At 46.0% G+C, this 14,432-nt stretch overlaps 2 protein-coding genes across 7 annotated transcripts in view; one reads left to right on the top strand and one right to left on the bottom strand.

Moving 5' to 3' along the window:
- Nucleotides 1-658: 658 nt before the first annotated feature.
- Nucleotides 659-3,841, bottom strand: CYB5D2 (cytochrome b5 domain containing 2). Of its 5 annotated transcripts, none has more exons than XR_014936388.1 (4): nucleotides 3,580-3,841; nucleotides 2,905-3,045; nucleotides 2,614-2,826; nucleotides 659-1,986 (listed from the first exon to the last, which is right to left on the bottom strand). XR_014936388.1 is itself a non-coding variant. In XM_085521735.1 (4 exons), exons 1-4 carry the CDS (start codon nucleotides 3,821-3,823, stop codon nucleotides 1,941-1,943), a joined length of 618 nt encoding a protein of 205 aa, XP_085377861.1. In that variant the 5' UTR covers nucleotides 3,824-3,841; the 3' UTR covers nucleotides 659-1,940. The 5 variants fall into 5 exon arrangements, 2 of the variants coding, with proteins under 2 accessions (XP_085377861.1, XP_015736089.2); XR_014936387.1 differs by having other exon boundaries at nucleotides 659-1,631; XR_014936389.1 differs by having other exon boundaries at nucleotides 659-1,631; nucleotides 2,614-2,795.
- A 47-nt stretch (nucleotides 3,842-3,888) lies between these two features.
- ZZEF1 (zinc finger ZZ-type and EF-hand domain containing 1) overlaps nucleotides 3,889-14,432 on the top strand; it is a 46,840-nt gene continuing 36,296 nt past the window's right edge. For both annotated transcript variants that reach the window (XM_085521733.1, XM_015880599.3), the window contains exons 1-8: nucleotides 3,889-4,480; nucleotides 7,473-7,617; nucleotides 8,641-8,835; nucleotides 9,364-9,535; nucleotides 10,221-10,420; nucleotides 11,460-11,670; nucleotides 13,056-13,172; nucleotides 14,050-14,228. In XM_085521733.1, coding sequence (XP_085377859.1) covers nucleotides 4,148-4,480; nucleotides 7,473-7,617; nucleotides 8,641-8,835; nucleotides 9,364-9,535; nucleotides 10,221-10,420; nucleotides 11,460-11,670; nucleotides 13,056-13,172; nucleotides 14,050-14,228 — 1,552 coding nt within the window. In that variant the 5' untranslated portion in view covers nucleotides 3,889-4,147. The remainder of the gene's footprint in view (nucleotides 4,481-7,472; nucleotides 7,618-8,640; nucleotides 8,836-9,363; nucleotides 9,536-10,220; nucleotides 10,421-11,459; nucleotides 11,671-13,055; nucleotides 13,173-14,049; nucleotides 14,229-14,432) is intronic.

Genomic DNA, 14,432 nt, shown 5'->3' with positions numbered 1-14,432 from the left:
GAGGAAAGGAGCAGCAATGAGAGCAGCCAAAGCCATTTTGAGATTGTGACCTGTTAGTCTCAACTAATGTAAAAAAGCGTCATTAAACACCATAAGTGAAAAGTGCTGCAACGCGTTCCCGTTGTTGCCGCAATTAAGTGATTATTCTTGCTTTTAAGGAATGTTGCTAAGCCTCCTGTAATCCCACTACTTTATTAACTAATTAGTTTGGTGAGGTTTTCTTTAGGAGCAGTTATGGCTTGAAAGTCTTAGGAGCTTATAAATGCTTCCCAGGTGGCAGCTGCCTTTAGAGCTGGCACAGCTCTGCACTGAGCTGCGTTCATTGCTGGGCTGTAGTTAATCCAGGTGCCTCCCGAGGCTGCAGCTGCTCCAGTAACCCATTCTCACTGTAGCCTCTAGGAATAAATGCAGCTGCCTCCCCACAGCCTGCATTCATAGCCCAGCTATTGTCCTTTTCAGCCCTAAAAGTGGTGAGATTTGCCTTGTGCTCTTCTGGGACTTACAAAATGGAATGGACTATGACAGCTGTGATAAAGCACATGCATCCTCTTCAAGTGAGCTGGGCTTTGTGAGGGTGTATCAAGGTTATAGTCTGATGGACACGTAACAAATGGGAGATAATGAATCAGAATGGAAACAGGCAAATTATACCAGGATGGACATTGTGTATGTAGATTTTATTATCACCTAGTTCAAACTGCAGGGCTGGGTAGCTTTAAAGTAGTGAATCACCAAACAAGGATGGTGAGGTTAACTTCAAGCAGCAATCCTCATAGGCAGCGTCCACTATCTTCTTTGCTCAGTATCTAATACAAACATGAAATAAGGAAATGCAGCTCTGCCCTTTGCCTCCTGTATTCCATGGATCTGATAAGCAGAGCTCGTGTATGAACTGCACGAGTTCCTGGATGCAGCTGTAGGAGAAAATCAGGCTTCTCCCTGCTGCCTTTACATTCTTTAGAGCAAAGCAGCTGCCTGGGAAGGAGCAGTAGCACTAAGCAGACTTTGGGTGACACTGGAGGACTGTGCATAAACTGAAGTCAGCAACGCTGCTGCAAGTCTTGCTGCCTTAAAGCACAAACACTCACCACCGTGCACAGAAACATTTCCTGTCTGTACAAGAAATGCATTTTGAAGTACAGCTCAGGCTGTGCATCTTTGTCACCAGGTCTCTGCATCAGTTTGTCACCAGATGTACAAATACTGTGAGGAAAAAAGCACTAAGTGCCACTTTCTTAGCCAGTAATTAGCACTTGGCTTGAGTGTTTGTTCCATCTTCTTCCATCTCCACATGTTAAAAGTCACAGAGTGTGAAACTGCCATCGCTCCCTTTGCACAAATGGGAGGGAACAGAGCTGGAATTGCTCACCTAAGCGCAGTGATTCACTGGAGCCCTTCTGGCTCCCTCAGATCAGTGTCACGTGCTGAGGATGCACTGCTCAGCCTGCGGGTGGCAGCCGTCATATTCCTGCAGGTGGGGGTTGTCCAGGTCACCTCTGTCGCTGTGCTGGGCTGAGCCCTGATGGCCCCAAGGGGGGCCGCTGCTTCTCACACACACGCAGTGGCTTCCCCTCGAACCAGGTCTGTACAGCTTCCGGGGCACACCAGTCCAGTCTCTGTTCACTCCCCCACTAAGAATGGAGAATTTAAGTAAATTATAATTCAAACACCCAATTCAGAGCCATGAAATGCTTCTGGAGAATACAGAATCACACAGCGCGTGTGCTGAGACAGACTTTGCTCCCAACATCCCACTGCCTTCTGATGCCGACTATCAGCTGAAACCTGTGGCTTGAACTTGGTTTTACCAGCGCAGCTACAGGCTCTGACCCACCCGAGAGCAACCAACTTCTGCTGTTTCTATTAAGGGAAAAGGAATCGTGGCTGTATGTAGCACAAAGTGCCTAATGGAAAAATGCCTTTTTGGGGTAGCTAATAGCTCACAGATGAGTTATTGTTGTCTTCTGTGAATGGTGATATTGAGAACTAGGGCAAAAGCAAAGAAAAAATAAAGGTCTCCAAGTATTTCACAGTGTCTCTTTATGGGCCAAGTCCTGTCTGTTCCTCTACCTACTGTCTTTTATTAAGCCTGTAAACTCGTACATGAGAGACTGTCACATAACACCCAGTCTGCAAACAAGCTCATTCTCACATAGGAGCACAAACAAGGTGCACAATGCTGGCGTGCCTTACCCAAACATCTTCCAGAGCACTCTGTGACACGATTTCAGCTTTAAACAAAGCAGTCCCTAATCCAAGAGAGGCACACAACTAAATAGGATAAGTAGGAAACGGCTGCTCAAAGATCAAACTTATTTTTGTGAGGTTTAAAGTGAGAACTCCCCCTCTGCTGCCTCCCACTGGAAGGCAGTGACCATCCCAGCGTGCTCCTGCAGGCTGTATGGAGGCTATCAGCTGCGGCTGAACCAGCAGAGGGAATTAATTCACACAGCAACAGTAAACCTGGTACAGATAAGGAAGGTGTTGGTGGTGCTCCTGGTGGGCTGGTTTAGGGCACAGCCTCAAGAATGCAGACAGAAGGGACCATGTCTGCTCACATAGAAGAGCAGAAATGCCCAACTCTAAGTATGACCACAGGAAAGCAGCACTTACCTCTGCCTGGAGCACCAGAATCGGCTGCCCTTGGCAGAGCTCCACTCAGAGTTGCAGGGTGGAAACTGCTCCTTCCACCTATCGCTTTCTGCTTTGAACTTCAGCCCTTCCTCGATTGCAGCCTCAGCCTGCCTTAAGGCCTCTGTCGGTGCCCCATTTTCATCATAGAATCTGCCCACCAGCTTCCCTTGGAGAGAAGAAGATCAATTAAGTCTGCATTATTTCCAGCATGTAACACTCAGCTCCATGTTCCACTCAGCATCCACAATAACACACATGGCAGCTACCTACCCACATAGGCGTAGTTGGCGCTGTAGAAGGACAGCCAGCTCTGGATACTGAGCATCTCTGCTGGTGTCAATGCAGACACATCATCCACTAGGCCTGACGGGGTGAAGTCTCCAGTTGCAAACGCTCTGCTGGCATCTCTTCCTATGGCAGACAAAGGGCTCATCACCCATAAGGCTCCGTAAGGCCCCAGGGAACCCCACCACCCTGACAGCCCTGGGGACCTGGAGCTTTGCAGGGCTGAATAGTTCAGGCCCCAGGGAGCCCCTCAGAGCCCCCTCAGCACCTCAGGATCCAGAATCACAGAATGACCCGGGTTGGAAGGGACCTCAAGGATCATGTAGTTCCAACCCCCTGCCTGGCAGGGCCACCAAACATACACCTTTACTAGATCAGGTTGCCCAGGAGACCCCATAGATCCCCATAGAGACCCCATAGATCAGGTTGCCCATGGCCCCGTCCAACCTGGCCTTGAACACCTCCAAGGACGGGGCATCCACAACCTCCCTGTGCAGCCTGTTCCAGGGCCTCACCACTCTCCTAGTGAAGAACTTCCCCCTGACATCCAACCTAAATCTTCCCTCTTTTAACTTAAAACCATTTCCCCGTGTCCTTCTATTGTCAGCCCTTTCCAAGAGTTTACTCCCCTCCTGGCAGTAGGACACCCGGCCCACTCACCTGCCAGGCCGCTGTAGGCCCCTCCAGGGCCGTAGTGCCTGCGGCCGGGCTGCACATCGAAGACACGACCCAGAACGGTGACGTAGATCCCGGGTTCCCCCGTTAACCCTCGGTACCGGCCCAGCTCGGCAGCGCTCAGCAGTCGGTCCCGGGGCTGCAGCCATGAGCGGGGATCGAACCCGCGTCCCAGAATCCACGCGGCCCCGAGGCACAGCACGGACACCACTACCGCACCCCGCCGCATGGCGCCGCCGCTTTGTTTATTTTTTACGACGTTTTCGCGACAGCGCAGCGCCGCGCTTAACGGCAGCGTGGCGGCAGAGTTGTCACGCGTACAGTTCCGCGCTGCTTTACGGCGCGCGTCGTAAAAAGTAAAGGGCGGGGTTTTGCGGCGCCGGGTGTCGCTTTACGGCAGTGTGGTGCGGCCGCCGCCGGCCGGGCGCTGACAGGTGCGGGCGGGCGGGAAGCTGCTGAGTAAGGCGGGTCGGGAGGAGACAGAAGGGAGGGGGAGGAGGAACGAGGAGGAAGGAGAAGCAGCCCTGAGGTGTCCGGCCACAGCCACACGCTCATGGGGACGGCGGTGAGTCACAGCAGCGAGGAAGAGGAGGAGGAGGCGGCCGAGGAAGGCATGGAGCCGGCTCAGCACGGAGATCCCTTCCCGGCCGCTCCGCTGCCGCCCGTCGAGGTGCTGCTGGAGCAGGCCCGGCTCAGAGAGGCCACGGCCCGGCTGAGGGAAACGGCGCTGCCGGAATCGTTGGTGTCGAGACATCACGGAGCGTTGGTGAGATGGTTGGAGGAGAGGATGAGCCGGGGGGACGAGGCCGTGAGTCTGGAGCAGTTCTGCGAGGTGCTGGAAAGCGTGTCCAGGATGAACGCGGGGTCCCGCGGGGAGAGCGAGGAGGTGAGTGAGAACGGAGCGAGAGCGGGGACACGAGCCGGCACCGCCCGGCAACCGAGGCCCGGAAGGGGCAGAGAGAGGAATGGGAGCGGCTGGTATAGAATGACACGATGAGCCGGGTTGGAAGGGACCTCAAGGATCATGGAGTTCCAACCCCCCTGCCTGGCAGGGCCACCAAACATACACCTTTACTAGATCAGGTTGCCCAGGAGACCCCATAGAGACCCTATAGACCCCATAGATCCCCATAGAGACCCCATAGATCAGGTTGCCCACGGCCCCGTCCAACCTGGTCTTGAACATCTCCAAGGACGGGGCATCCACAACCTCCCTGTGCAGCCTGTTCCAGGGCCTCACCACTCTTCTAGTAAAGAACTTCCCCCTAACATCCAACCTAAATCTTCCCTCTTTTAACTTAAAACCATTTCCCCGTGTCCTGCTATTGTCAGCCTCAGTGGTAGGAGGGAGCGTGGTTTCCCTTCAGTCCTGCAGAGGAATACAGGGAGCTGGAACCCAGAGCACCAAACTGTAGTGCTACTCATTGTGCCCTGTTCTAGAGCTGGACTCCAGAATGCCCCGTTGGGAATCCAGCTACTGAAGGAAGATTGAGCTACTGAAGGAAGCGGCTGTGTCCAAAGCTGTTTCCTCAGGCAGTGCCTGGGCCTTCCTGGTGTCTCCCTCCAGCCTTTCTATGGCTCCCAAGAGTCAGGATAACTGGGGAAGCTGACCTTTGAGTTGCATGTGTGCTCCTAGAAATGAGTCAGTGCTGACATAGTAACCGACCGCTGGGAGCCGGGAGGAGGTTGGTGCTGTCAGACAGGCTGTGTGTTGGTTCCAGGCTGCTTCTCACAGCTGGCTGAAACGCTGCCTCTGAATTTACCCTTAGGATCATTAAGGCTGGAGAATACCTCTAAAATCACTGAGTCCAACCATCAACCCATCCCCACTGTGCTCACTAACCTCAGTGCCACGTCCAGTTCCTTCCCAAGAGCCAATAACCGACACTTCTTAACCTCTCACAAGTCAGAGAGCAATATCAGTACACTGGGATTCTCACTGTTAATACAAGAGACTGAGTTTTTAGGCTAAAGCAATACTTTGGGGGTTACATTTCACATCTTCCTCTGCATGACAAGCATAGTTTATTTTGCACATTCTAGGAAATGAGGAAAAAGCGTGTCATAGGGTTTGTGCTGGGATGGGGGTGTGGTCACAGCTCAGCTGTGCTGCTGCCATGTGGGGATGTTGGGATGTGTGTGGAAATCCCTCATTCATTGTTTCTGCAGCTGGATGGAGGATGGTGGGTGTCCAGGATCTGCTTCCTGAGAGTGGGGTGTTTGTAGGTGATGGGGCAGAAGGTTTCTACTTCTTGACATCTAAAGAGTTCTGCCTGGCACAGATTTAAGTTCTCATCTCCCATTAAGTTTTTCTGCTCTCAGGCCGGGGAACACATTTGTTAAATGCTTTGTGGGCAAAAGGAACCTCTGTCTATTGGCTGGTTAGATGAACCCTTTCTTAAGGTTGGTACCGCCCTGTGCACAGCAGTGTGGCAGAGCAGTGGAAACTGCCAATGCTTCATGCTCAAATAGCACTGAAGTTACACTGAGCAGACAGAAATAGTTGTAGACTTTTGGGGTCGGTGAGATTATAGATCTGCTGAGGTCAGAGGAAGGGTTTAAAAAGGAAAGCTGCATTAACATGCAAAGGAAGCGTCAATGTGGTAATCTCTTTGTGCATGCAGGTGTCAGATGTTGGCTTAGAGCAGTGCTTGGCAGCCCCAGCCTCATCCCATGCAATGTTGATTCTCACTGGTAGCATCCCACAGCTTGCTTGCTTCATGGGTTAGTGATTATACAGTGTGACCCCAGACAGGGGCAGGAGAAGTCATGTAGCTTGGTGCCAAGCTGTGCCTTCATTTGTTTTGGCACTGGATCTGTTTGTTAAAATGAATTCCCTCTATTGTCCTCGAGCAAAGGCCCGAGCTCTGCTTGGGGAGCTTCCCCTGCCCAGCACCTGCCATGTGTGCAGTGAGGAGCAGAACTCCAGCTGGGAGCTCACACATGGACCTGCTGAGCCCAGCTTCAGCTCCACACAACTGCCACCGCAGCTTCAGCCAGCTCAGACGTCGTGCTTCAGCTCGGGTGCCTTCTGAGGACTTTGCTCTCATTCAGTGCTGTAATTATGCCACGGTTAATTGGCAGGTTATTTTCATCGAGTCATCTCAGATTGTTTCTCTCTAGGATATTGCTTTTATAATGGTACGTTGGGTTTGATAATCAGAACCAAACGTGTCTCGAGTGTGGGCTTCTTCCTGAGCTTTGTGCTTGTTGGGTATGTGGGCTGCTGGGTTTAGAGGATTTTTTTAAATAAAGGAAATATCATAGGATCATAGAATGGTTGGAAGGAACCATTAAGCTCCCCTGCTATAGGGACACCTCCAATACACCAGGTTGCTCACAGTCCCATCCAGCCTGGCCTTGGGTGCTTCCAGGGAGGGGGCATCCACAACCTCTGGGCAATAATAGCTAATAGCTAGTCTAGAAGTATGTAAAACCTGAAAGGTTTTGAATGGATGCGGTGTGAAATGGATGTGGCCCTAATTAGTAATGCATTGTGATGCTTTTAGAACAAACTTGCCATTTAATGGAAGAGGGTTTTTCACGTTCTTTCACGAGCACTTTCTTTGCAGTCACAGATGTTGGGTGGATGGATTGTGCTGATTCACTGGTATGGATGATGTGCTGCCTCCACCTAAGCGTAGCTATGGTTGGCTTTAATAGGAATGCAATGCAAATGCCTTGAAACCTGCTAAAGACTGCAGATTTTCAACCAGGCAATGCTTGCTGTTGTCATAAATTCAGTGCTGCAGCAAACAGACTTTTTTGATTTTGGTTTAATGGCATTGTAATGTTCCATTATAACTAAAGTTTGCGTGAAATACATTGAAGCAGAGATGCTGAAATAAAGGTTCTTTTTTTTCCCCCCTCCTTGTCAGGCTTTTGCACAATTTGATGCTGAAGGAGATGGCACCGTAGATGTGGAGAATATGCTGGAGGCTCTGAAGAATTCCAGTGGAGCTAATCTTCAAGGGGAGCTGAGCCATGTCATCAGGCAACTGCAGGCTTGTTCACTTGTTCCAGGTATGGGAACAGCAGGGAACAAATGGTTTCCCAAGTTCTGCCCTGTGTAAGGAGTGCTGCTTCAGTGTATTGCTTTGGTAGTGTTTTCAGTCCTAATCTTCTCAAGCTTTTACTCCAAGCTGTTCTCACTGCCCCCCCTGTAATGACGTTCAGCTAAAACACTTCAATAAGTGACTGATATTTTCTCTGTCTGGTTGTTATCCTCGTTTCGTTTTTCTCAGAGACAGAACAAAGTTTCTTGCAGAGTTTTGGTAAAGCAGTCACAGTCTTATACTTCATAGCTAGAAGAATAAATCCTCTGCTGAGGCTGTTTGAAATGATGAGTCACACACGTTGTTTAGGTCTTGGAATCCCACTGAAACTTATTTGGAATTTGATAGCTTTTATTTTGGAAAATGGTTTTTGGAATGTATGTTCTGGGATAAGGATCAGTTGCTGTCTTTTCTCCCAAGCTTTTAATGATAAGTGGCTAAAGGGGATTTGCCTTAGAGGATTGGACAAGAAGTGTTAGAACTGGCTAACAGATAAGCCATCAGGAAGTACTTAGGGAGTATTGTTTGATACATCTAAATGTGCTGTGATACAGAATGCCACTGGAGCTGAAATCTCTTATGTAGATGGTGGAAAGCATTAGGCACCTCTTTGGGAATGATCCACAGGTGCCAAAGGGAGATGCCTAGTGTAGCTCTAGGTGAGTGATGTGAGAACACCAGCTCTAGGCCAAGCAGGTCTGTTTCGCCTTGATAATGAAGATAAGAGTTTTGAACTTCTGGTCTACAAAGTATGAATAAGAACTAAGATACTTGGTGGTTGTTATGAGCTCTTTTGAACATCTCAAGTAACTGACAAGTTGTTTGACCTTTCCACTGTCCTGCTGTAGTTACTTGATATGGTGGAATATAGTTCCAATATTGGCTCTTGTGTTTAATTAGCATTTATCTAATAACAAGGGGTAGAGGGGAACAGTGTGGACTCGGTCAAGTCAGGTGCTGCAATAAAGAAAGGAATATTGTCTCTTTCTAGGTTTTATAGATATATTTTCCGAATCTAAAGAGCGCCTTGGCCTTCATGCTTCAATGATCCTGAGGTTCTTGCACCGGAATCGAATTTCCAGTACTGCCATCCCATACCCAGTGCTGGAGTACTTCAACAACATCTGCATGATGCGGTCTTCTGTTCTGAAGGATTCCTTAGATCGACTTCTCCTAAAAGAGAAAGGTATGTTGTGGGTTTTTTTCCCCCTATTTTTTTCCTTTCCAGAATGGCTGTATCACCACAGCTTGAAGGAGTGTTTCCAGACAAATGGAAATGTTTCCTTTAATCTTCGACAAGCGTGACTTTTAATAAAGTTGATCTTTATTGAAATGGACCAAGTTATTTAGGGAAATGGTTGGTTTTGTCTGTTCTCTAGCATAGCTGGATTAAGGTTTTCTCCATCATATGTTACTTTCTCCCATTCTATAATTGGGCATAAAACTACTAAAGTAGTGATGGGACCAATAGGGGTAGGAGGCTGCTGGATGCAGTTAAGATTGGTATTTTCATACTTCAAGTGGTAGATTATGATTATTGTGACTTCATCTGCAGTGAAATTCTGTTGCACTTTATTTTCTGTCAGGAACTCTTCTCCAGGAACTTTGTTCTGTGCCAACAAGTTAACTTACATAAGATTGTAATAAAAGTAAAGCAGTTTGTGAAAGTGAGCAAAAGAAGGAATGTTATTTCTTATTACTTCTTTTCCCCCAGAATACCCCAGTGACTTGAATGGTAACGAGGAGTCGGACAAGCTGAAGTCTGTCACAAAGTGCTATACTCATATAGAAACCTCATCCAATTCTGCTGATATTGACAAGATGACAAATGGGGAAACGACGTCCTTCTGGCAGTCTGACGGCAGTGCTCGCTCCCATTGGATACGGTGAGTGCCCCAGCAGTGTGCAGCTGAGCCTCAGGTTTGTCAGTTCTTTGGTCTTACAGCCAGTGCGGGTGGAGATGCTGGAATTACTGAGTGACAGGTAACTCTGTTTGAAAGCATGTATCGTGAAGCTTAACAGCCTAACGTGGCTTGTAAAGGCCATGCATCTTTTGTGTTGATGCGTGTGCTTCTTTAGCTAACTTTCCAACCCATGCTAGAGATGCTGTGGTTAGTGCTGGAGTGGAAGTGCTTTGCCACCATGTAGGCAGTTATTGCTCCTTGGAACAAATGGTGATTTCTGGTAGTTGTAGAATCATAGAATGGTTTGGATTGGAAGGGACCTAGAGGATCTCATTCCAAACCCCTGCTTTGGGCAGGGACACCTCCCACTACACCAGGTTGCTCACTGCCCCGTCTGGCATGGCCTTGAACTCCTCCAGGGAGGAGGCACCCACAGCCTCTCTGAGCAGCCTGTTCCAGTGTCTCACCACCCTCACAGTGAAGGATTGCTTCCTAATCTACCCTCTTCCAGTTTATAGCCATTACCCCTTGTTCTCTCGCTACGTGCCCTTGTAAAAATTCCGTCCCCAGCTTTCCTATAAAACTAGAAACTGGGTGAGGCTTTGCTAAAAGTGCAACTCTTGTTGAATCTTCTATTTCAATAAATATTTTTTTCATTGCTTTGCAGTTTAAAGATGAAACCAGATGTTGTTCTGAGACATCTGTCTATTGCGGTGGCAGCTAATGACCAGAGCTACATGCCACAGCAAGTGACAGTGGCAGTGGGAAGGAATGCCAGCAGTCTCCAGGAGGTCCGAGACGTTCACATTCCAAGCAATATCACTGGCTACGTAACACTGTTGGAAAACGCTAACATTAGTCAGATGTGTGAGTCAATAAAGATACATTGGTATATTGTTCTGTTGCTTTTCTTGAAGGTGAAAGTTTGGGTAGGTCGTAGAGTGATGTGTTGCAATGTCAGTTATTAGAGCAGAAACTGTTGACCTTGCTGTTGAGGCAGATAAATTGTTCTAATTGTAGTTTAATTTCTAGTCTCTAAGAGAGTCTTTGAGTCCTTCTTTTGGTGTCTGTAACTGGGGTTAAGGGTTGAAGAGCTAGAATGATGAAAATGCAGCTTCAGCCTTTATGTTTGACGACATCAGGCAGTGTTAAAATATCTTTGCTTGCAGAGGGAAAGCATATGTTAGATAATGATATCTTAGCAGAGAAAACTGTATCTGGCAGGCTATTTTGTTTTTGTATCTGAAGAGTCAGTCAGATGATTTTTGCAGAGCAGGTTTTATGCTGAGGATTTCTAAGCCGTGTTATTTTTAAGTCCGGTGGATCTGTGGTTGCTGCACCCTAAGCAACCAGAGAAAAAGCTGCTTCTTAAGATGGTTTAGGAAGCCTCAGAAGTTTTGTACCTTCACCTCAGATGCTTTTCACTATGACAAAGTTTCACTGCCACAGAGGCAGGCCACAAGTATAGTTCCTCATAATAAGTAACTAAGAGAATTTTATCCTTACTTTATAATTCTACCCACTTTTATACGGAACTTTAAAAGCTTGCACTTAGGCTTTATTCATTTTCCTTACTTACCCCATCCTCTCCTGACCCAAAATTCTTCCAATGTGTGGAAGTAAAAAGGTACAGTTAGTACTACTAAAATAATAGTTAATCTCTTTCTAAGCTTGAACTTCTAACTTCTATAGGAAGCAGTGAATCACATAAGCCATTTCCAAAGATGAATTTATGAAATGATAGAGTTTGTAGTTACAAAGAAACATACATGTGCTAGTTGTCCTTATGTGAGAGTAATCTGCTATGTTTGCTCTGTTTTCTCTGCGTTGTTTTAAGTACTGGGATTCTTCTACGTCTCATCCAGGAGAAGAAATAGAAAAAATGTGTTTTTTTTTGCTTTGACAGATGTTCAGATAAACATCAAGCGTTGCCTTAGTGATGGATGTGACACTAGAATCCATGGACTCAGGGCAATTGGTTATCAAAGAGTTAAGAAGGTGGGCGTCTCAGTCTGCGATGCTTCAGCTATCTGGTATTGGTCTCTGCTGACCTCTCTGGTAACAGCTTCCATGGAAACCAATCCAGCCTTTGTTCACACTATATTACTAAATACTCAGTAAGTACCAAACTTCCTGGTTGTGTTTTTGTGGCTACTTCTAGTTTCTGTGAACTGATTTGCCTTGCGTAACTGGTTTCCACTCCCTCCATTAAGATATTTAAACGTCCTTTTATCTACCACGTTGCTTAAATTTTTATGTTTCACCTTCATCCTCTTGCACATACCAGAACAAATATCATTCTTGTACCGTATTGCAGCTAATCCAATTGTTAAGCCACAACTGACTGGACACCAAAAATTATGGGTTTTGCTTATCTTCGCCTTGTAATGTTTTCAGGGAGCCTAGAATTAAATAGCTCTCTCTTTTTTTAACTTCACTGATTATAAATAGGGGACAACTTCCACTTATGAATGGAGCTTAATTTAGCTTCTTTTTCACCAGTTTTGCTTCTGTAATGCCTTGCTGTTCATTGCAAGGGAATACAGTTGGCTGTATGCGATATTGCTGCAGATGCTTTGTGGTCATTGGCTGCTTTCTGTGTAACGTTTCCTTGTTTGACTGCCAAATGCTTCTGCCCGATGACTTGAAGGATTGGAATTGTAATAACATCTCTACACACCCATGTCAACTTTTATAGAGCTTAGTTAGCATGATACCACCCTGTTTAAGAGCACCACTGTCATTAGCTAATGAATACTGTAGGCTGAAGTCCATTAATGCTATCTTTAATTGCAAACTTTTAAACTTTATATATGCTCATGTCTATTTGAGGAGTGTTCATGGTTACTTGAGTATAGTTCATCATTTCTACACAGTTTAGCTTTGCTAGAGCCGAAGACCTGCAGTTTTGCTACAGTTTTGGTATTTATCTGCTCAAGACTTATGTTTCTAAAGAGGCCTGAAAACAGTTATTTAAAAAAAAAAAAAAAGTATTCAAAAATAGCAGTGTTTGGAGTTCTGAAGTCAAAAACCAAACTTAGGTGGGCTTTGATGCGAGCAATTTGAATCCCAGTTTTCAGGGGTTATTACTTTATCTTAGGAAATTGAACAAAAAATAATGTTCAAATCATTTTGGAAGAGTTTTAAATCAGTTTTCCCCTTGCTAACGGGCTCTTGCTTGATTCTAGAACTACTTAAAGGTTATATTTAAACAGCAGGTTATTTCTGGTTCTGTCACAGACTTAATTCAAAGCACCTTGCTTTATTTCTCATTAAATCTGAGACTGATACTGATATTTCAAGGTTACTCAACAATAACTAAACTTTTCCCAGCTGCAGTGCAATTCTGCTTTAACTTTGAACAGATTATCTGTGTAAATAGGTTCTTCCTGCCTTCAGAAGCTACTTGTAGGGAGCTACTTCCAAAAAAACATGAAGAACTAAATGTCTGCTTTCTTTCATTGCCTGGTTTTCTGAAGTTCTGTTCCATCCCTCTTCCTAGGAGAGCCCTGCAGCACATGCCACCTCTGTCTCTGACACCAAGCTCTACAGATTTTTCCAACTTCTTGTCTCCAAATGTTTTGCAAGAAGTAGATAGCTTCCTCATAAGAATAACAAGGTGAGATCGTGTTTAATGTGCTCTGACCAACATGGAAAATGGTTTAGAAGAATTTGTATAGCAAATGTCTGATTTCTTTCTTATCTGCTATTTTCTTTTTTTACTGTCTTGGAAACTTCAAAGATATTGAGAAAGTGATGCCTTAGGTTTTGTGTGTGAGCATTATTTATTTAGAAGCTAAACATCTATCCTGCTGTCTTTTGGTTTTAAATGTAGTGTAATTTAATGTTAGGATGATCTGCAGTGACTTCAAATGGGACTGGAGGGACTTTGATCAAGAAAAAATTTCAGCTCCCAGTAATTGCAAAGGTCAAAGACTGCTTCTGATTGCATGGTCCTGTATGGTGACGAAGCAATCGTTAGCAGGACTGCTGATAATAGGGAAAAGGAAGTAGAGTTGAGATAGCTGTTGGCTGACAGTAGTTCAACTGGTGTGCCTTATTAGCCTGGGCCCTGATGTTAAAGGGAATGTGGATTTTGCTGTTTGAGGAAACCATTCATTTACAGAGGTTGCTGCAAAGCATACCTCCATGAAAGCAGTGTCCATCAGTGCAGGCCGTTTGGGCAGTGTTTGCTGCTCAGCTGGGAGATACTGGAGCATCCAAAGGGACATATTCAGGTCTTGGGTTCCCTGCAGGCAACTGGATCTGCACAGAGCAGGGTGTTCTGTTAATCTGCAGAACTCTGTACAGTACCAAATGCTTACTGCAGCAACTCTAACAAGCCACAGAGCTGCTGGATTTTATATTTATGTGCTTTAAAGAGTTCTCCAATTAGGTTACCATATAAGAAACCAGTTATCACATCTTAAAACTGTACTTGCTGCACTTGTCCTGAGTTATTTTTTTTTTCTTCTGCTTTTCTTTCCTCTCCCCAGTTGTTGTACTACTCCAGACGTTGAACTTACACTCTTGGCCTTTGCCTTAGCCAGGGGGAGTGTTGCTAAAGTGATAAGCTCCCTATGTACAATCACTGATCATCTGGACACTCCATACAAGGCTTCATCGCTTATCGCTTCTATGGCAACAGTTAGACAGAACCTGCTGTATAAATATGGTAAATGAATGATTGTTGGATTTTTTTACTGTATGTACTTATGATAATGTACAGCTTTCTCAATTGTTTTACTTGTTATCTTGCTGGCATTTGGAATTATGTAAGTTGTCCTAGTTAATGACTCTTACTAAGAGCACAGAGCTTGTAAAGGTGAACTACCCTAAGAATTCATGATTATGCAAGCTTGCTGTGATCTAAGAACTG

The sequence above is a fragment of the Coturnix japonica genome, chromosome 22 (assembly GCF_054131305.1).
Source record: "Coturnix japonica strain WE chromosome 22, WE-NBRP24, whole genome shotgun sequence".
NCBI classification, from domain to species: Eukaryota; Metazoa; Chordata; class Aves; order Galliformes; family Phasianidae; genus Coturnix; species Coturnix japonica.
This window is presented reverse-complemented; position numbering and strand designations above follow the sequence as displayed.